The sequence below is a fragment of the Lepidochelys olivacea genome, assembly GCF_965140295.1.
Source record: "Lepidochelys olivacea isolate rLepOli2 genome assembly, chromosome: 4".
NCBI lineage: Eukaryota > Metazoa > Chordata > Testudines > Cheloniidae > Lepidochelys > Lepidochelys olivacea.
In genome coordinates this window covers 42,327,550-42,350,750 of record NC_140414.1, presented here as the reverse complement: position 1 = coordinate 42,350,750, position 23,201 = coordinate 42,327,550, and the positions used below count along the sequence as shown (strand labels likewise).

The window sequence follows — 23,201 nt, the reverse complement described above, 5'->3', positions numbered from 1 at the left end:
ATATTGCAGCTCTTTTCAAGTTTCTATGACTTCAGTTCAGGAAAGCGCACGCAATTGCTTGAAGTTACATGTGTGTTCAAGTAACTTCTTGCATTTAGGCCTTAGAAATTTTGCAATCGATGTTTTCTCATTCCTTATAGTCCAACATACAAGATGGGGTATATTCAATAAAATGAAAATCTCATTTCATAACATGGTTTTAAATAACTAATATAAATGGTAAGTGTGATATTGAGGAATTCTGACTAAGTCAACTCCAGCAGACCCTGAAGTTATGTTCACATGGTAACCGCAGAGCAGCACAAAGATGCACATTCCAGGTATCCTTTCCTCAGATTTCTGTTTAGAGTGGAAAGTATTACTGAGTGGTTTCAGGTTACATTGATTTGTTGGAAAAGTTGAAGGAATAATAGGATTGAATTGGAGCATCCTGTAAAGCCTTGTGTTTATTTTTAACTAAATAAAATATCAGTTTCATGAGGGACCAAAGCTGATTACTTTTAACTGACTGTTGTTGATTATTACCATTGGTACATACTAACTTAGCATTATAACCGAAACAAGGAGAGAACCCTTATTCCCAAGAATTCATAGAATCATAGAATATTAGGGTTGCAAGAGACCTCCGGATGTCATCTAATCTAATCCCCTGCTCAAATCAGGCCCAACACCCACTAAATCGTCTCAGCCAAGGCTTTGTCAAGCGGGCCTTAAAAACCTCTAAGGATGGAGATTCTACCACCTCCCTAGGTAACCCATTCCAGTGCTTCACCACACTCCTAGTGAAATAGAGTTTCCTAATATCCAACCTAGACCTTCCCCACTGCAACTTGAGACCATTGCTTCTTGTTCTGTCATCTGCCACCACTGAGAACAGCCGAGCTCCATTCATAAAAAATAGGAGTCTTTAGTGTCAGAATAATTAATTTCTTTGGGGTAAAATGGTCTGACTGTAACAGTAACAATATATTATTGTATTAAATAAAAGAATTTGACTCACTCAGTGCAATGTGGTTACCACAATAGAACTACTTTAGTTAAAACTCATTTGCCTCATCACTGCATTATAATTAATACTCTCTCTCTCTCTCTCTCTCACCCACCCACCCACCCACCCACACACACTTACTTACTTGCTTTTTAATAAGTTACTCCTCAGAATGAATCTTTAGACTGGCATTGTTTTGAAAACAGCTTCTAGATAACCTAGAAGCAACCATAAGCTTTGACTGGGTCCTAAGCTCACCAGGGTTTCATACACTGTTGACACAAAGTGAAAAAGCTCATGGGAATAAATCTAAAACATTCTTTACAAATAAACTATTATGTCTGAGATACAGTTGTTTGACTTCTTATTTCTCAGGTGCTTAGATAACCCAGCAATGGTTTAATATCCTGATAAATAAACTGAGAGAGGTTATCCATTTGTAATCCACATCCTATGCCTGAAAATGCTTCTGTAGGAACAAGCAGCAAATATATAACTATATTGCCACACATACACATTCCTGAGGTTTCAATCAAGTGTGTGTGTGTTTCTGAATTTTCACTGAAAACATCAGCAAAGACTGCATATTTGAAGTGTTTGCTGGTAAAGCAAATATCATATAGTACTCAACTTACTAATAGTTATGGGTCAGCAGTGTTCCAAGATAGCATGATTGTAGCAAATTTCTACATAAGTAACTTCTCTTTTTAAAATATTATCTCATGATTGCATAGCTTTTGCAGTTATAAAGCTTTCTTCAGTGCAGTTGTCCCATTTATGAAGGCCACAAAGTACTGATTTTTTTTAAATCAGCTATGAAACTAAAAGAAATGTGAAATAAATCCTCTCTCTCTCAGCCCTCTTGGAGGTGGACTAATGAAGTTCTATGAATGATCTATAGTTGGCCATCTTAGTTTTAATAGAACCAACCATTAGGGAAAGAAATAGAGCTGAGATTGGGGAAGGAGAGAAGGACAATGATCTTAAAGACCTCAGCGACTCTGACCAAGAGGATGGTCTGGACTCAAGACAGAAGCTTTAAAGCAGACTCCACTGGGGTTCTCTTTCATCCCAACTTAAGGAAGGAATCTGTGTCTTCTCTGTTATATTATGTACATATAGGTTTCCCCTTGCTCAGATGTGGCCTGATCCACAGCCCATTGAATTCAATAGGAGTTTTTCTACCAATTTCAAAGGCTTTGGATCAGGACTATGTTTCGTTGGAATGATAAAGGGATTTATACTGAGCTAAAAGGAATAAAGCAAGTAACATATTATAAGCTCTTTGGGGCAAAGAATATAATTTGGTTTTGTGCTTATATAGAGCCCACCTCTAGCCACTACCCACTACCACAATACAAATAATAAATGCATAAATAAAATTATAATAATTTATTGATTTTCACTTTATCTGACTAGGGAAGACAGTGAACAGCCACTGTAGATACACCTGACTTAGTTTAGCCCTTGTATTTAAGAAAAATAATTGTTTAATTTTGAGGAACAGCCATGGCCACGTAAAGGGTGGTGACTTTATACAAGAGTCCAGGCACATGCATTTGGGGAGGAGTTAAAAAACATAGGAGATGGGGAATGTTTTATGTAAGAGAAACTGCCAGCTGACTGAAAGGATGAATTTAATGAATTCATCAAATTTTGTGTTTGGGTATTCCTGGGTGGTTTTCCAAGTGGTACAAATTCTCTTGCAGAATTTTGGCCAATAAAAGTCACTGACTGAGTCAAAGCCATGACTTTTTTCAGTTGTTGACCTGTTCATTGGGAACATCATTACTATCTTTGCAGCAATCCAACTGTCAGACACCACAGATGTTGTAAGTGCTTAACTAAAGATGACACAGTCTTTGGTTCCTTTGGAGTCCCTAATTTCAAATAATTTGATTATTTAACCAAAAATGAATAAGCCTTTCAACTATTATGACAACCAAATTATAATAATAACCAATTTACCTTAGTTAGCACTTTATATACTCAAAGAGCTGTACAAACATTAACGAATCAATTACCACTTTAGTGATGGGGAATCTGAGGAAAGATAGCAGGACCTTGTCTTTAGTGTCATAGTGTTCTGAAAAAGATTTCCTTGAGATTTTAAACACTGAAATCAATTAGGTTTTGGTTTGTTGTAAATTATTAGCACGAGAAGTCCTCCAGATAAGTGGCATATTTAAATTTTCAAATTTTAAAGATTTGGATTTTGTTGAAACTCCCCCACCCAAAAAGCAAGCAAACATGTAAAACAAGCAAACAAACCACCATGGAAAATTTACAGCTGGAATGGAGAATTTTTCAGAAAGTTGTAAGCAACTGAAAATGGAAGTCTTCAGTTATGTTCTTAATACATGACAAACTTCACTAATTAGCCAGGATTATTACTTTTCTTTTGCACTCAGAGCATAAAAAGTGGCTTAATTACCTTCAGATTATTCTGAGTTCTACATTCTTGCAGCACTATTTCTGGTACAGAAGTTGATTGCTTTAAAATAACAAATGTTACAGCACTGTCAACTGCATATACCTTTTTTTTATTTATTTATTTTTTTAAAAAACAGGCTTTCACCACATTGTGTACTCACCAAGGAGGTCATTTTGTGGTAACCATTCTCTGAGTTTTGTATTGTTTCCTAAATTCCTTGGCTTGCTTCCTGAAAACCTAAAATGCACAGCAGACAGCAATCTTTCAAAATAAATTCTCAAAAGTTCTGAAATTGATAGACTTGAAACACACATCCAAACCAAATGATCCCTGAATATTACAAAAAAGTCAGTCACATGGGGAAAGGATTTATTTATGTACCATTACATGGAATTGGAGTTGTGTCAGCAGGTCAGATAGTTCCAATGGTACAAAGTAATGATCAATAACTACAGAGTAATTTCACAAAAAGAAAAGGAGTACTTGTGGCACCTTAGAGACTAACCAATTTATTTGAGCATAAGCTTTATTATTGGCTTTAAGCTTATGCTCAAATAAATTGGTTAGTCTCTAAGGTGCCACAAGTACTCCTTTTCTTTTTGCGAATACAGACTAACACGACTGTTACTCTGAAAAGAGTAATTTCAGTTATTTAGTTTTCCTACACTCTGGCTGCCAGATAGATATGTATGTCTGATTTGCGTAATGGCAGTATAGTTTTTTATTTAATACCCATACAATCGACAAATCCCTGTGTGATGCTGTATGACTGAAACATGTCCATTTATATAATTGATATTGCCACTGTTAGACAATTGCAACAAATCTTGTACAAAGTACATCATGTAAGGTGTCAATAGAAAAGCTATGATCTGCTAAAGATGACCTGTTCAAATCCATATATCTTCTCTGTATCTGAAGTTATGAATATTGGCTATAGATCTATATCCCATATGTGTTTGTTCCAGGGGGAAGACCCACCAGGTAAAATCTTCATTGAAGCCAGACAGCTTTGTGTTGATAGCCATTCAAAAGCAATTGACTCTCACAAGGTGCATAGGAGAAGCTCATCCAACCCAGCAAATCTTCCTGTGGATGCATTAGCCTCCAAGTGGGCAATGGCTGCTCCTGTGAGCCATCAAAGCAATGTAAGAGTATGTGACTTGACATGTGACCTTGGACTCCATCTTTTGCCTGTAATTTTCGGCGAACTGAGACTGTGAGCTTTGTTGAGATAGTAAAATTCCAGTCACAAGGGATAGGGTATATAAGACCCTGGAAACATCTCCATTTTGTCTTCGTTTCCTGCTTCATTTCTCTGAACTGGATTTCTATCTAACAAGGAAGCTCTAAACAAGGATTTGATGACTCCCAAGCCATTTGAGTAATTTCCAGAGAGACTTTTGCAAACAAGCACTTTATTCCATCACTGCTTCAAATCTGATATAAGAACTTTGCACTCACTTGTGTGTATGATTTCCATCACCATTTTAATTCTCCTCTTCTTTCTTTACAAATAAACCTTTGGATTTTAATTACTAAAGGATTGGCAACAGCATGATTATTGGGTAAGATCTGAGTTATATATTGACCTGGGTATGTGGTTGATCTCTTGGGATCAAAAAAACCCTTTGTTTGATTAAACTGGTTATCAATAGTCACTCATCATAAAATTTAGTGTCTGGGTGGTGAATAAGTGCTGGAATGCCTAAGGAGACTGCATTTTTGACTTCTTGTTAACTGGTGTTAACTGGAGACAGAAGTTTACTTTTTTTAATGGATTGGTATAATCTAATGATAGAATAACCACCAGTTTTGGGGGTGAGTCTGCATTATTTCTCAGCAATTTGTCCTGAATCTGGTATTCTCAGGTGTGACCCACTGAGCCACGCTGTATCCCTAATACTCTGATTAGCTGAAGTCTATTATTAAATAGAGCAGAAGGTTTGTATAATCTCTCTATGGACATTTTGTTGAATAAGAAAATATTAATAAAGCTATATGGACTGGCTACTACTATATAAATCCCTCTACTCAGAACTCCCCATCAACATATCCACAACAAACACAGCTCAATGTGTGACTTCCCTTTGCAGTCATGCAACCTCCCCTAGGTCCTGACAATAAAAACTATTTAAAAGGAATTACTATCAGTGGTAAGAGGGGAGAGAGGGCTAAGTCTTCCCCCCGGGGCAAAAATCTAATACAAAGACTTGTGGCGCATACAGGGAATCAGAACTAGAGGGAGCCATATTTACTGTGGCTAAGACTTTCAATGGCAGTTGGGTGTCTTAACTCCCTTAAACTGATTTGCAAATCCCAACCTGTAGGAATATGGATTGGGAATTATGAAGGTGCTTAGGGATTTATAGCAGTCAATCATAACACATTTAATAGAGGGAAGAGAGAAAGCACAGCATAAGAACTACTTGGGGAAGCTCCACGTTTGCTCAGCCACGTCTTGGATTAAGGACCTTTGATTTCAGAGTTTATTTCACCCAGAATATAGTTATTAGTTGGAAAAGAAGGAACAGCCTCATGTTATCAGTTAAATAAATAATACATCATTTTATGGCTTACACTATTTAGGCTGCACATTCTGTGCATTTCTTAAAAAACTATGCTATTTACCAAAATATATATAAAGTAAAAAATAAACTATGTCATGGTCTTTGGCTACAATTTGATGGGGAATATAGGGAAGCAATAAAAGAGATTTACCTAACAGTAATTTCATTTATCATGCTTCTTCTCTTTTCCCATTTAACACAGAAAAGAATAATGACAAGCAGAAGTATGTTTCCACTTAACAGGAATTAAAAAGCTCAGTTATACAAGACACAGCTTCTTCTTCGGCTATCCCTTGATGTGAAGATGATATCTGCCGAGGGGGTTCATTGGTGAGTTTTTAAGTGGATGAGGAGCCCAATTCTTGCCCTGCAGATTTTCCCACAGGAGTGACAGATGTAATCTTGGAGGAGACATAGTTGTTGGCTGGACTGTTGTGCCCTTTCTTTCCTCCTTTGTCACTTCTCTGTCTCATGAGCATGTCTGTTATCCTCAAAGTGAGCTGTGGCTTGGTGTAAGGTGTGGTGCCATTGTGTTCTGTTCCGCACCAAGTCCTCCCAGTTTGTTGGGTTGATGCCCCCATTTTTAAGATGTACTTTCAGTACGTCTTTGAAACGCTTCCACTGCCCTCTGCACAGCACACCCATTTCAAACTCAAGAAGAGATTTCCATAGGTGAATGATCAGAAGAACATGGGTATGTAAAGTAAAATTCCTCAATTTGTATTTAGGCACATAATTAATTAAGTAGCCTGATTTTCTAAAGTGCTGAGGACTTAGCAGCTCCCAGTAAAGCCAGTGGGAGCACCTGGATGTTCAGCTCTTCTGAAATCAGTTTACTTACTTGAGTGTTAAAAACTCAAGTGGAGACCATGACAAACAAGAAAACAGTAAATAATTTCTCTTGCTATTCATCTCTTTTTCACCCATCCCACAAAAGAAAAAAAATTACTGGACCAGCACACTTGTAATATTGCACCAAAAGCCATTTAGTAGAGATTAGCTTGTAAAAAGATTTGGTCAAAATAGTCTTTTTTTTCACCCTGCAAAAATGTTGATGAAAAATAGCAGCAAAATCATTTTTACAGACCTTTTCAACTGAAAATTTCAACTTTTCATTAAAAAAATTAAAACCAAAAGAATTTCAGTTTTTGACCTATTTTTTCTTCATCTTCTAGTGAAAACTAAATATTTGACATGGAATGCAGGCACCTTACATACACACATGAGTGTAATTGAAAACCCAGTTTTCTGTTGAAAAATTTTTTTGACAGAAAGTTCTCTATCAGCTCTACTTGTAAAGCTTGTGAAAGGATAATGATGATACCCAGTTAGTAGCCCTGAAAATTTTCTGCTAAGAGGACCCAGTCCTTCTCTTCCCAGGAGAGGATACCCTATCCATAATGAAAAGACAATGTTCCTATTTGGAAACACCTAAAGCAACCATATTCACCCTAATCTATGCAACTGTGAACCCATAATAAAGGTAATTATATTCAGACTACCAAAAAATTCCCCTTCAGTGTCAGTTGGTTAAGGTTTACTTGTTCACCTCCTGTCCTAAACTATTGCATAGTGTTAAGTTGTCATATTTCACTCCAAGAGCTGATGCATTTCTTTGGCCGGAGGAGTGATTCCAATTTCTAAAACATTTAATCTATCCTTCTGTCTGAATGATACTGTGTAAACTTTAGTATTTTTATTATGGACTCATCTGACTGTTGAAAATAACAAGCAAAAGCTTGTATTTGGTTTTCAGTTTTTTTAATCTATAAAAATTGTATTTGGAGAGTGTTAACTCCTCTACAATAAAATTCCCAGGAAAGAGCAATAAAACCAAAAGCTACTGGTGGTTAATGAGAAAATGTGAATGTAAAGGATGAAAGGAGGAGGCAGGAGGCAAAACAAGAAAAGCATATCTGTTGAAAAAAGGTAAATATAAGAAGACAGTTCAACCAACATCACAGATTTTGTACGGATTTCAACACTATTAAATATTCGGTACCGGTATCTTGCTACCCTGAAAGAACAATAGTTGAATCCCTTGTTAAGACTACCCAATAAAACATTGTCTGGCAAGGCTCAAAGAGAATCTTCCATCTGTAACTTCTTGCAAGAAGTTGTCCTTCAGAAATTGGATTGCCCTGACCACAATGCTGACTTCAGATAAAATGGGTTCGCTGTCCCAACTCTGTGGACTCCAAAAGATGCAAATGGGGATGAGAGATGGAAAAAGATGAGTGAAAGACTGACAAGGTAAGTACTACAGCAATTTAAGTTCTGGATCTGCTGTCAGGACAAGTAGCAATCATTCCTAAGAGATAGGGGGCAGGTTATGTTAAAGGCCAAGAGGGTTTTGCAACCACTCAGTAGAATCAGAATCCTAGTGGTTCTGTAATATATGTTAGGCAGCTACGATCCACATACAGTGAATCAAGCCATGATCCAAGCCCTGTAAAGCCAATTTAGGGGAAGCCCTGGCTTGAGGCACTCTCCCTTCCATGGATAAGATACTCTGCTATAGATTCTTATGCCTGCTGGGTTTTCCCTTCTCACTTCTCTCTTTTCTTTCTTCTAGTTTTTATCCATGAGGTCTAGAAACAAAGACATAGAGAGAGGACAGGTGAGATGGGTGACAGTGGATCTTTATGCTTGCAGGCAAAAAAGAATGAGGAAGAAGAGAGTTGTCTAGTTCAGTGATAGCAGCCTTGACTGACAATTCATTTGCCTCCGACCTTCCCTCATTAAGATGAATGGCAATCAGATATGCATGTTCAAAAATGCATGATAATATCTGCCTTGATTCTAAGGGCTGGTGTTTGTATGTTCTGAACAACAAAATGTTTTATGAGGATAACAGTAGCTGCTACTATGATTGCTCCCCGGGATATGACCAAAATGTTACCTTTCAAAACACCAATTCGTATCGTCATATAAACAATTGATAAGAACATTTTTGGAGGAGAATAAGGATGGCCCTTGCTGAAATACACTGGACTCAGATGAAGCCTTTTGAAAGGACAGTATCAAAAATATATACTTTTGTTTTTTTAAGAAATATCTTCACTACACTGCAGTCTCTGGTTCCCTTGAGCCAGGTGGACAACATCATAAATACTTTCCTCCCATGATTAACAGTGGGCCAGTGGGAGCATAAATATCCTTTTTGCAGGACTAGGGCCAAAATAGTGTTTTGAATAATGGTGAGTAGTAAGATATGCAGAATCCTGCAACCACACTTCACATACTATACTATTTTTACCGTGCTTTACTCTTTGATTATTCTGTAATTACAGATGTGTGTGTGTGTGATGACTTGCAGAATCTGTTTATGTACAGCTGATGAATTCTGTTTGCTGTTGGGTACGCTCTCTATGTATCTTTATCAAGCTGAAAAATCCATTTTGAATGTGGGGTTTTATCTCCATGTTGGGCTGAAATTCCAAGGGCAGTGGCTCAGGGCTAACAATAGAGGATTATTAAATCTTGATGGTTCTTTATACAAACAGAAGAACCCTACACAAAATTCTGGCCCCTGCCCAGGAGAACTAATTTGTCAGGAAAGAGGTCACCTGGCAACAAGTCAGCTGGTAGGGGTCTGTGATCACCTAAGGAGGCTGATCAGGGAGTCTCCTGACATAGGAAACTGGGAGGTTTCTGCCCTGGGAGAAAGGGCAGAGCTGGTCTATTCTGTGTCCTTGTCCATTTTCACCAGCTCAAGCTGAAATTGACTGCTGCAGGAACCTCCAGCCTTCTTGAACACCAACAGTTCCCAAAGGGAAGGGTGAGTTAGAGTGATAAGCATTATGCTCCGGCTGTTTGTTGTTTTCTAAATAATCTGTGCCCTCTTGGTGTCTTGTCTCTAACGGGCAATTATGTTTTAGAATACCGTGCAGTCTGTCACTTTTGAGACAAAAATAAAACTTCAACATAAAGAAAGGGACAGGGAGGGGCCAGAACACTGGATCACTGTGTTCAATGCTGTTTAGTAATAATAATAATAATAATAATAATAATTAATAATTAATAATTAATAATACATAATACATAAAGCATACATAACTACAAATGTTCATTAAAAATGACAGCAGGAACAACAGCTACCAGAAGACAATGAAATGTTCCACTCCTAGAGAAGGGCAATTTGATATATTTGAAATAAAGTGCTGCTCCCTCATCCTGAGCAGACTCCAGAAAGGAGATTCAGGATTATTATTATTAATTTCCTGTTCGAAATTGTTGTGTTGCATTGCTGTGAGCTGTTAAACTTTTGCATTCAACAAAAGTGCTGTCACGGATAGTAAAGGAGTGGCTCTCTAGCTCAAACCAGGAGATGCTAGAAATGCAGAATTTCTCACCCACTCCTACCTAACTATTGTTACACAGCAAGCTAAGGAATTCAAGTACCTATGGGTAAGTCTGAGATCTGGGGGAGATGGTGAGAATGCCTTATGCTTAGACAGAGGAATCTCCACATCCATGGGATCTCCTAATCACTCCAGTCAAGCAAAGGGAGAGATATTTCTCTTTCCTTCTTTGTGTTTAACAGGCAAGATAAAGACAAGGATATGGAGCAATACAAACAACAGGGACCTGCAGGCAAGGAAGACAGACAGATTGAAACAAATAGAGACAAAGGAGCGAGAGAGAGAGAGAGAGAGAGAGAGAGAGAGAGAGTGAGAGTTCAGAGAACAGGAATTTCCTACCTTAACAAAGGTTCTTGTTCACACACAGCCCCCCTTTCTCCTTCCTTCCTGTCATGTTTGTTTCCCTGGCCCCATCCCCAACATGAAGTCAATAGGATAATGTCATTCCCAATTCCTAATATGAGGTCTTTAGCTAGCAGTGATGTTTAAAAGCCTCAAATGTTATACATACCCTCACAAAGTTCCTCATGTTGCTCTATCTTTTTTCTAGCTTACATCCCAGTGCTTGAATATAACCTGAACTACACTCTGCTAGGAGACTGCTGTGTTTCTGACTACAAGGACAGTGTTGCAAATTCTGCTTCTGTGAGAAAGTGGGGAGGGAGGTTAAGAAAGGACAATAAATATCACCTTTCATGAAAGAATTAATTGCCTCCTGCTATCCTGCCTATCTACATTGTGTGTCCCAAATTCAATTTGCCTCCAAACCAGGACAGCCCAAATAGAATCATAGAATCACAGAATATCAAGGTTGGAAGGGACCCCAGAAGGTCATCTAGTCCAACCCCCTGCTCGAAGCAGGACCAATTCCCAGTTAAATATGCGGTAAGAAACCTTCAAATCTACCTCAAACACATATTATACTGTAGTTCTTACCTCCAGATAACCCTCTGAGGAAGTCTTGCCAGGGCATATGCTAATTTATTTGCTATGTCTTCTGACAAATATTTCACTCCCGCTCCAAATGAGACAAGGACAAAGCCATTTTCATTAGCACCATTCACCCATGTTTGAAGATCCTGTTGAAACAAAAATTTGCACTAAGCATCGTAAAACAAGCATCAGAATAAAATTACCGTTGCATACTGGAAATTTGTCTGTCAGTCACTGAACAGCTTAGCAGTGCTTCACGAGGCATTTGAATTTTGGAAATTAGGTGGTATAATAACAGAGTGATTCAGACTACATAACTGATATTTTGAAAGTTATTAATATTAAATTTCTCCCCAGTCTGGGTTTAATTAAAGCCTTCATATTAACAGCCAATATCACAGGTCAAGAGATTCTTTCCTAATTTGTTAAGGTAACAAATATCGTTTACATATAGAAGCAGACTTGCATCTGATCTCAGATAGACAGGTACACCTAGCTGCGTATTTTGAAAAATCAGCTCAGGTGCATGCAAATGCATAAGAATAAGATATATGCAACATATGAATAAAGCCCTAAACAAAACTCCAGAATACGAGGTTTGGCCTTAATCGAAGAAGGGAAGGAACTGTAAATAGAGGGGTTTTTTAAAGGGAAAAGATATTTTATTAGGTTGCTATAAGTACAAAAGAGTAGAGAACTAGGGATTTGGCGAACTTCACAAGCCATTTTATTTTTGGTAATCACTAGGAATAGCCAGATCCTAGGCTTAGATACTTCTTTACCTTTGAACTTCACTGAACGCCTCTTTAGTTTATTTAGATAGCCATGCGCAGCATTCCAAAGACATAAAATAACAATATTATAAAATAACACTGCCCCAAAACAAACAAACAAAACCTTCTACACAAGTTAAAAACCGAAGCTGAAATCTTGACACCACTGAAGTCAAAGGCAAACCCCGCACTGACTGCAATTAAATCAGAATTTCACTATGAAGACTATATTAAAATATACAAATATACCAAAGGCAAATTTCTTCAGTTCTGTCACTAAAGTACATATAGGATACAAGATATATAATATGTAAATAGTCAGTTTTCTTACACTGTACTCATATGTTTTACCACTGTTTCTTTAGTTCCTCTAATGTTCTCTAAACAGCAAGCCGCTTGTAATGCACTTCTGCAGAACTCCTTCATGCAAAAACTATATACACCTCTAATAAGCAATGTAACAGTGGAAGAGGTGAAAGTGCACATAACTTTTATCGCTTAGGAATTTAACGGGTTTTCAGATTCACCCTGCAGTGTAAGCTAATAAAAGTTGTGTATCTGCAATGAATTACATGAGGAAATATGCTGTCAGATTAAAAAAAATGAATTATCCTAACATTACCTACTGAAAGAACAGTAGCACAGACTGGGATGCCTTCTCTAGTACATAGCACAATTAAAGACTTGTAATTACTGCACAAGCACCCATTCATCTCCAGGTTAAGCCAGATTCTGCCCCTCAGAATTTCAGGGCACAGGGCTTCCAATAATGGAAAGTATGTCCATGTCTCCACACAACACCTCTCCACCAAGGGATGCACAGATAATCTGCCCATCCCCCCAAACAGGTGGCACTGGCAGGGAAGAGGGCATGGCCCAGTTGCCTAAGGGAATGATTCAGTACCTCCATTAATGAACCCAAGTTAAACAAGCCCTCCCCTAGGCATGGCAGTAGCTCAAAAACCAGTGAGGTAATCTGTGCCCACTAGGCATTAGACATGCTTGTTTTACTGTGGGACATTCATCTGCCTACGGAGAGAGATATTTACATTTTGAAAATGTTTTAGGTAATAACACTGTCACATTCTCAGTCAATGGAGAAGCCAGTCTCCACTAGTTGTATCAAATAAATTTAATTTGCTGATCACTAGAGGCAATTAGAAGGTGAGGAGAGAATGAACAATACAGCACATGCTACTTTTTATTAAGACAAGGTCATTTTCACTTTCCAGTGCATTGCAAGTAGCAGTCCATCTGTAATCTACTGTGTAAGGAGGTGACGGTGACAGTACTTCTTCCACAATCAGCAGAACTTTATGGCACTGGCTGGAACTTTCAATGGTTATATTTACAAAGCAGTATCAAAACTTTTATGAAAGATAATATTTCAATGGCTAATAATTGTATTGGATGCTACATGAAATGTTAACTGCTACTTTTCAAATATAATATATTACCATAGAAGCATGTGACAGAAAATACTACTGATATTAAAGAAGAGCCTGCAATAGAATGTTCCCCAAACAACTCATCATAATGGATATCAGAATGGTTCCACAACACATCAGTCACTTGCTGGAAAGAATTTAGTCATAAGAAAAACAGCAACAGTATTAATGTTTATTTTCACCAGCAGGTAAGGTGAAATCATTGCTCTACTGAATTCAGTGCGAGGTTTGTCATTGGCTTCAATAGAGTCAGGATTGCACTCTTTGTTTTTAATACAATAAGCAAAAACCTGTTAGCAGCTTCAGATAATTAATATTAAAAAAGTAATTTTAAAATATAGCTGGTGTGTGGAGTCACAGAAACTGTCAGATTTTTTTGGATGGAATTTTGTGCAGAAAGTCTTCCAGAGTTCAGAATAGGACACACTCCTCCCGAGAAGAACACAAAAGAGATATTAAGTAATTTGTCCTGGTCTTGTTATAGTCAGCAAAAAACTTATAAGGTCAAGCTGGTGTTTGTATAAACAAAACGAAGGAAGCACAGGAAAATTCCTTATTGATTGATCCCGGTTTTTGATGCACGGTGTAAAATAATCAAATGAAATGTACAGTATTAGTTTTCACTGGAATTCGTTTTTCTTCCATTACAGGTCATCTGCCTATTTACTGTAACAGTTAAACTACAAAAAAAGAGACAGCAAAATTTGAACCCCTCAGTTGACGTTGTTGAAATAAAGTTTATATAACCCCAAGCCAGCAGATAAAACTTCCCAAGAACACTGTGATAGCAAAGCCCTGCACAGTCAGAGTAAAAACATCTCTGTAGATCAGAAAAAGAAGAGTTGCTAGCTAAACAGAAATCCAAAACAAACTTGAGAACAATGTCATCAGGATATCAAGAAAAGAAAGACCAGGAGGCCAGTGTGCTAAATAGACTTGCCTTTTGCTTTTGGAAACACGAACTCAAATCCTATTGAGATCCTAACTGATGTCAGGCAGTGCCTAACTGATGTCAGGCAGTGCTATAAACTAATACCAATGCCTTACAGGTTTCAGAGTAACAGCCATGTTAGTCTGTATTCGCAAAAAGAAAAGGAGTACTTGTGGCACCTTAGAGACTAACCAATTTATTTGAGCATGAGCTTTCGTGAGCTACAGATCCTAGTCTTCAGAATGCTATTTGATTTCTTGGAACCATGATTCATTGCTATTTTCATACAGACTTATTATAAGATCCACAATTACAATTCCCACACAGCAATAGGAAATGGGCATGAGAATTGAGTAAAAGGAAAATCAAGTGGGCTGTTTACACTCTGCAGCTTGTTCTGTCAACAGCAGCCCAAACGGTATAAATATAATTTATTTTCATATTAGGACACAAGACCACAAAAACTAATATCTAATAAAATACAAAATGTGTACCAGTGGCCAGTGAACTGCCTCCTGCTACACAATACAAAAATTATTTCAATTTTCTGAAGAACGCCTCTTTGAGTCACATCTTGCCACTTAACCATATTTTTTCCCTTGCCGTCCTGATTCATTTTTGTTTGGGGGGGGTCTGCATTCCTTCCGCGACTGTTACTGTATCCATTAGCCTCCACGCTGACTCTAACACTTTTAATTTCTATACTTTGATCTTTTTGACTACTTTCCTCATTTTTGGAAGCCATCCTTTTTAAATTTTAGTGTTGCAGAGCTCATTTTTGGTATAATTCTTCCCTTGAAAATGTTGAACTTAATCAAATTGTGGTAATTTTTATATAATGGCTCAACTTAACCATTTCCTGTGTGTTGTTTAGGGCTAAATTGAGAATAGCCTCTCCTTTGTGTGTGCTCTACAACAAGCTGTTCCAGAAACAGTAATGTGAGGTGTTGTGTAAGGTGCATCTTTAAACCTGGCCAATTGTGACACATGACCAGTTCCTATATTGTTAGTTGAAGTCATCCATTGTTATTGTTTTATAAGACTTAGAGGCCTTTTTGACTTCCCTTGAGATTGTGCACTCAGATGGCCTTTTTCTGATCAGGAGGCCAGTGATATAACTCTATTAGTATATATGTATTCTTATAATTGGGATTTTTCTAAGTACCCAAAGTACAAGACAGCATGTCAGAGGATCTCTGTTCTATTTTTACCTCAGCTGGTAATTTAAACTCTTTATGCCTCAGTTTCACCACAGAGAAAATGGACATTAGAATACCAACCTTACAAAGATTTTTGAGGCTTTATTAAAGAATTAATTAACATCTGAAAAGCACTTTGAGATCTTATGAAAGGCCCTAGAGAAATGCAAAGTATTATGTTCAGAACTAGAGAGAAAGAGAGACCATAGGAACTTTGCATTGCTTATTCTAAGGGCCCTATAGAAGTCACAGCCCATTTTGGTCAATTTCACGGTCATTGGATTTTAAAAATGGTAAATTTCATGATTTCAGATGTTTAAATGAAAATTTCAGGGTGTTGTAACAAAAAGGAGTTGTGGGGAGGTCACAAGGTCATTGTTGGGGGGGGGGGATAGAGGAGTGGCCGTACTGCTACCCCTACTTCTGTGAGGCCGGCTGGTACCCCAGCTCTGAAGGCAGAGCGGCTGCCAGCAGCAGTGCAGAGGTAAGGATGGTATGGTATTGCCACCCTTCTGCACTGCTGCCTTCAGAGCTGAATGCTCCATCAGCAGCCGCTGCTCCCTGGCCACCCAGCTCTGAAGGCAGCAGCGCAGAAGGATGGCATGGTATGGTATTGCCACCCTTACTTCTGCGTGGCTGCAGGTAGGGCACTGCCTTCAGAGTGAGTCACCCAGCCAACAGCTGCCAATCTCTGGCTGCCCAGCTCTGAGAAGCACTGGTCTCCCCTGTGAAATCTACATAGCATAGGGTAAAAACACACAAAAGACCAGATTTCCTGGCCGTTAATTTGGTAGGGCCCTACTTAACTGCAGTACACAGTGTCAACCATATCTCCATAGTCTTTGATTTAGGTGTTACAACTAGGCACCCTTGTGCTTCTCCCCTTCAATCCAATGCCATTACACAAACAGAAGAGGATGGTGTGGGACACAGACACTGGCACTGAGTGTACTTTAACTGTTCTCACGCAACAGAATTCCAAACATGGCATGCTTCCCTTGTAACAAAGACAACACACACCTTAGCTGGCACTACTGTTCACTTATTTTTCACTTCCAGCAACAGGAAGTGAAAATATCCTTGAGGGAAATCCTGAAGAGTTTATCTTCTGTAATTAAGCAGCTTCAAGGTAAATAAAAGAAACATTAACAGTAGCAGTATCTATGCTAGGCTGAATTAAACAGCTGGCTCCTATTGGATAGGATGCATGACTTCCAATATGTGAATAGCAGTTAACAGCTACGGTGTTTGTTACAAGGTAAACCAAAGGTAAGTCCAATGAGACAAGACGGATAATACAAGTGGTGTTAGATGCTGTACAAAATTTTAGAAAGACAGTCCCTGTGCTGAATTGCTTAAAGCCCAAGTAGACAAGACAAATGATAAATTTTGTTTGTACCTAACTCATTATATGGCTGCTTTGCCTTTTACTCTGTTTAAGGCCTGATCCAACTACTAGTTAATGCAATAAAAAGCTTCCCACTGATTTCATTGGAAACTTGGTTGGTCCCCGAAGATGCCAAATTATAAAGAACCATCTTATTCTTTTAGGCATAGCTCTAAGGGGCTGCTCTTACCTGTGGCAGCCCAGGAGAAGTCCAGGTGACCCTGAATCCGGTGAGCCTGAATCCTGGTCTCTGAATTCAGATTTACCTTAATACCATTTGCTTAAGGCTTACATAGGCCTCTAGCTAAGGAACATACTCAGGGGTATTGCTCTCCTACTTTCCTGAACTGCCCATATGCCCAAGCTGGTGCTGAAAATTAGAAGTACTGTGCATGGGTTGCAGATAATAAAATAGATAGTAAACTGTTGAGTGCAGGGACTATGTCCCTGAATTTGTTTGTACAGCGCATAGCACTATGGGGCCTTAACCTTCACAGGGGCCTCTGGGCACTATTGTAATATAAATATTATGTAAAAATAATAATCAGACTATGGGCTGAAGAAGTGCACAACCAGAATTTACACACTCTCCTTGAGAAGTTTATAAATTGTAATAGCTTTCCCCTAGATTTTCTTTTTTTATATATAATTTTTCCCATTATCTCTTTAGTATTTTTATTTAAAAAGTAGGAAATTAAATCTAAACAATTAGTGTTAACACACCATTAAGGTTGCAAAATGAAGCATGCAAATCAGGGTGTTTTCTAAACATTAACAGAGCCACTCTGCACAAATGTCATATTTTCTAGTACTCTGTTATTAATGCATATTATATAAAATATATAAGATGTGCAACTTGACACTTTTAGAATTTGAAAAAACAGAATATGAAATGAGCCCTTAGAACGTGAAAATCAGTGCTTTACCAACATAATTACTGTGGCTCTGCAGTCACCGCCTCATCTTTAGAAATTTTCTCTTTTGAGTTCTTGATCTTGCACCCCTAACACAAGTCTCGTGCAAGATTACAAGTGTAAAATACAAAATACTGAGCTGGATCTTGTCAAACCTTGGTCACACAAGTAATCCCAGTTGAATAACTTGCATACTTAAGACTGCAGCATCAGTGCCACTATTTTATTGATACACCCACTTTTGTCATTAATGTAAACTTGCAGTCCCATATCTATGCACTTACAAATATGCTTTGTGGGGCTGGTTATAGACTTGGACACAGAAATGCCTCTACTGTGTGTCTTTCCTTCCATAATCCTATATGTTTGTTTAATAAAAACAGAAATATTTGTGAACATTAAACAGTAATGACATGTTACCAAACAGGAAAATTCACTCTTACAAAACCAGTGTTTCTTCTCCTAAGATGTAAACATTATTTTTCAAAGTGTTTTCTTGCTTTTCACCCTGCAACCAGAGAGAGAAATGCCCTGAATGAAAACCAGACCCCACTGAAGTCAATGGCAAAATTCCCATTGTCTTCAGGGCAGCCATGATTTCACCCTGTTTCCAAGTTCAGTTAGGTCTGCCTGATCCCTGACCTGGCTTGTCTGCCATTAAAGTCTGCAACCATTTTTACCTTGATCTCATTTTGGGCATTTTAAAGTTCCTTTATTCAAGTGCTTTCCAGAAAAGGGACAAATGTCAGTTTCAAATGGGCCTTACGCAACTGGACAGAAACCAGTAAAGTAAAGCCAATTTCCCTGCACTATCCCTGAGTCCCCTCTCTCTCCAGCTGCAGTTTCTCCACATTTCACTAAACAGTCTTGTCTGGTAAAGAGATGATACATGATAAAACTCTTTCTGGCATTCTCTAAGAGGAAACTCAGATCACCAACCCCAAGAGCACACCGTAAAGGCCTGTATATGCCTTTTACCTAATAAATCCTAAGCCATTACAGAGAAAAACGTTCTTTGGCTTTTGGCAAAGCTTTTCCACTGGGAGGTATTTTCTGGTGGCTTACAGCTCCTTCTCTTTGCTTCTTTCCACTAACACCACCAGCACTTCCAGGATGTCTCAACTACTTTTCTATCTAGCGCCATCATTTTTTTTTATTGTTTTTTCGGTACGTGCACGGGTCCCAACACCTTTTAATTGGCAGTGACTCCCCTCCTGTGTCAGTTCAGCCTGCAGGTCTCAGTTGCTGCTCTCCAAGTTTCTTTCTAATTTTGTGAGGTTGCAGGCAGTCTAAGAGCAGGTCTACAGTGGTGCAGTATCTCCCATCGGCATAGTCAATCCACTTCCCACAAGAGGCAGTAGCTATGTTGATGAGAGAAGCATTCTCATCAACATAGCACTGTCTACACTGGGAGTTAGGTCAGTATAACTGGATTTTTCACACCCATGAATGACGTAGATATACCGACGTAAGTTTATAGTGTAAACCTGGCCTAAGAGTCTTAAATTGCAGACACTCAGCCAGCGTGAGTCACTGGACCAGTGTTTCTGCAAACACTTAGCCCTGATCTACACTACAGAGTTAGGTCAATGCAAGGCAGCTTATGTCGACCTAACTCTAAGTGTCTACACTAAAATTTCACGCCCGCCGACATAACTCACCTGCTACATTGACTTAATAACTCCACCTCCACAAGAGGCATAGCGTCAGTGTGGATGTATTGAGGTCGATGCAGTGCCAGTGTAGACAATGTTGACTGTTGCTGGATTTCAGAAGCCATCCCACAATTCCCCACACTGACAATTCAATCGGTGCAAGCACTCCGGGTGAGGACATGCACCGCCAACACAAGGAACAAAGTGTATACATGTACAAGTGATGTAATTACTATGGCAGCTGTACGCTGATGTAAGTTAGGATGACTTAATTTTGTAGTGTAGACATGTCTTTAGTTCCTGGCATTCAAAATCCATTTAGGGTGGATCAGCATACTTTTTTCCCCCTCTTATCCCATTTAAATGGTATTCATGTTGTCCTGAACTATCATAAATTCAGTGATCTGAGTGCTTAATCTAGGTAGTGCAGGAACTATTTTAGCTCAGGAGAATGTGATGCATTTTCTTCTCTGCACTCTTCAGGTTTCTTCAATATCAGTTCAGACATCCTTCAAACACACTGCATTCCTTTGTCTGCTTTAATTTAACTCAGTAACATTCTTGAAGGGTCCTGTGTACAGTCCTCTTTACTCCAGTGAGAGTTTTATGGGCATGAGATCATGATGATATCCAGTCAGCAGAAATTGTTTTACATACAAATCTGCTTCCAGAAACCCTCATCCCATTCAATTTGTAACAAAAAAGCCTCTGCAATACCTTTTGAGATTTTCAGCGCAGTATCTTTTTACTGCGTTTTAAGTTTATATATATTACAGATAGTCAAATAATGAAATAAAGTTTAGTATGCAATAAAAAAGCCAAAACATGCATACACACACAAATCCCAATGAATTATTCAACCAACTCTAATAAACGTCAACTTCTTTCATTTTATTATTATGTCCACTGGTTTATCAAGCCCTACAAGTTATGGGCGCAGTGTATCATAAAGTAATACTCAAATTTTCATCACTTTTGTGATTTGACATAGAAGACAGATAGAGAAAGATATTATTTCATTGCGATTCACCTGCCCCCCACTGTGTGATAGTGCAATAATAACAGTGGTGACTTTTTGTCCACATCTGCAATGTACTATCAGCTATTCGTATAGTTTATATTTATTTTAACTTGAGATTTCCTAATGCATTAAATATATCAACATCTTCTTAAGAAGAACTCTAAAGACTGTTGCTTTCATTAACAAGTGTGGTACATCCCAAATGGAACATGCCCTTTGGGTGCACTTGATTGCTTTTCAAAGAACAAAACAAACAAACAAAAAATCCCATCAACGTATTTCAAAAGGTCTTGATTGTCATCGCTATCAAATGATTTCTCATTCTTGGGAAAACAGACAAACAGACAGAGCTATTTGTGCAGTTGGTGTTTTCTCAGCATCTTTATGGCAGAATCATGATCGTTATTTCCTGTTTATGGTATAACATATAACACATTTTACATGCACATAAAAGCACACAGACACTAAAGTAATGGGCACCTTGTACGATAGACACACAGAGAGAGCTACATAGAGAATGGACATGCCAGGATCCTAATTCTAGTTATTCTCTCACTCTCTTCCTTTCCACATTTTCCTCCCGACATGAGCAAAGACTGTTCCAGGAGGCTGAGGTGGAGGAAAAGAGCAGTACGCTACAAACAGGCATCAGTTATTAGGACTGCATTCCCAGCATTCCCTATTCATCACACACATACTCTAACTCTTTTCAGCACTCGCTTATTCCTACTTCTCCCACACAAAGAGTCTTAGAGCTAGGCTGCAAAGCACATGATTTTTTTACATCAAGGTAGACATCTGCAGTAACAGCTACAATAGCTCTAGTCCCACAGAGTGCTGTTAAAACAAGCTTTGTAAAGTTAGGTTAGTGGAGGAAGCTGACAGGGACAGGGAAGAGGTATCCATGTGTCTCCATAGAGATTCATATTTTGTTCTTGGCAATTATGCTTGTGTTTTCTTATTATTTATTGTAGAATCTATCTAAGTTTTACAAGATGAAAGCAAAAGTGTGTTGGGAAGGAAATGTTTGTTCCTTTCTCAATCTGTTTGTCTGGCATATGCAGGGACTGAATAGATCTGGTACTCTATGGTACTGGAAAGAAACAGAAAACAAGTGCGAAGAGCATATTGGCAGCTATTTGAAAACTGTATGCCACTAACTTTTGAAATCATGACATCTGTCATGCAGAAGCATAAAATGGATGGAACAAATATTTTAAAGAGCACGGGCAGTCGAGGACTGATCCACAGCCCACTAAAATCAACAGAAAGACTCCTACTGACTTCACTGGGGCTTGGAAAAGGTCCTCAATAACAAAAAAGCAAACACTTTTTGCTATTTTGCCTGATGGTACTGTGCAAGTTCAGTAGTATTCTAAAAAAAGAATCTTCTCATAGCATCATGTGAAAAGTATGAACAACTGAAACTCATGTTTTCTCTGGTGTGCACACAATGATTTTTCAAGTTCTTCACATCCCATTCCAGTATATATAAAACCATATCTCTTGTACTACTAAAGTACACATTCTACACACCAAACACTTTACACAATGCTACTGTAAGATCATATACTAGACTATGCCATGTAGAAAAGCAAGCATTCAGTTACACTTAGATTACACAGTAATAATGAACAATGAAAACCCCTTTCTTCAGTTCATACATATCTTATCCAGAGGACTCTTTCTTTCCCTGGCTTTGGTTCCAGTCACCTCTCCATCCACCAAGATTTCAACATTCTGGAAGCTCCATCCACCAAGACATTCCACAATTACAATCAGTTGGGGTTAAATCCTTCATGGAGTAATTATCTCTCTCCAGAACTGACATGTAGATCACATATTACCTCTCCCTGAACAATGAGGAAGACTATTAGCCGCCTAACTTTCTGGCATTTTCTCCTGGATGTCTCACAGACAAATTAAGCTAAATACAAATTACTCATTTACCTTCCTCAACTCTCTCATTTACCCCACTTCTTTAACACAATTCTCATCACCACTCACTTACCCAGTCTTGCAACTTGAAGGAAATCTTTGACTGCTCCCTGACTTTATGCCATCACCTCCAAATCTTGCAGTTCTTTCCCTGACAACAGATCAAAAATTCATCCATTCTTCTCTGTCCTGGAAACTAAACACTTGTTCATGACCTGGTCCATTACCACAACCGCGTCCTCTCTGTCTTTCTGTGAGTGGAGATGACCTTCCCTGCCTAGTGGCTACAGTCTGCAGCACCACCTAGTGGTAATGTGGTAGGGAAATGCAAGCCCTCCCATTCCATTCGTTTTTGACCCATGGACCCTCTTTCACTACCTGCAATCCGGGCCTCTTCCTACTGCTCTATTCCTCTCCTTAGGGCATGTCATGGCTGGTAGTTGTCCGTGGTGATCTGGAATTGAGTCAGCAGAGGGGTGTGTGATCTGTAATCAAGAGGAAGGTGTTTCCCAGTAGGTAATACCTTAATACTACCCCTAGCCCTACGCTGGAAGCCATTGGTGTAGGTTATGAACCATCGTGTGAAATCAGGGTGGAAGAAGAATGGTTCACTTCTCAGGCGGTCTTTCAAGGTCCTGAAGACTCA

At 38.6% G+C, this 23,201-nt stretch overlaps 1 protein-coding gene across 5 annotated transcripts in view; it reads right to left on the bottom strand.

The window, feature by feature from the left end:
- UGT8 (UDP glycosyltransferase 8) overlaps positions 1-23,201 on the bottom strand; it is a 71,291-nt gene that overhangs the window by 5,673 nt on the left and 42,417 nt on the right. For all 5 annotated transcript variants that reach the window (XM_084627529.1, XM_084627528.1, XM_084627531.1 and 2 more), the window contains exons 3-4: positions 11,293-11,435; positions 3,583-3,659 (exon numbers count right to left, since the gene is read on the bottom strand). In XM_084627529.1, the coding sequence (XP_084483655.1) occupies positions 3,583-3,659; positions 11,293-11,435 (220 nt within the window). The remainder of the gene's footprint in view (positions 1-3,582; positions 3,660-11,292; positions 11,436-23,201) is intronic.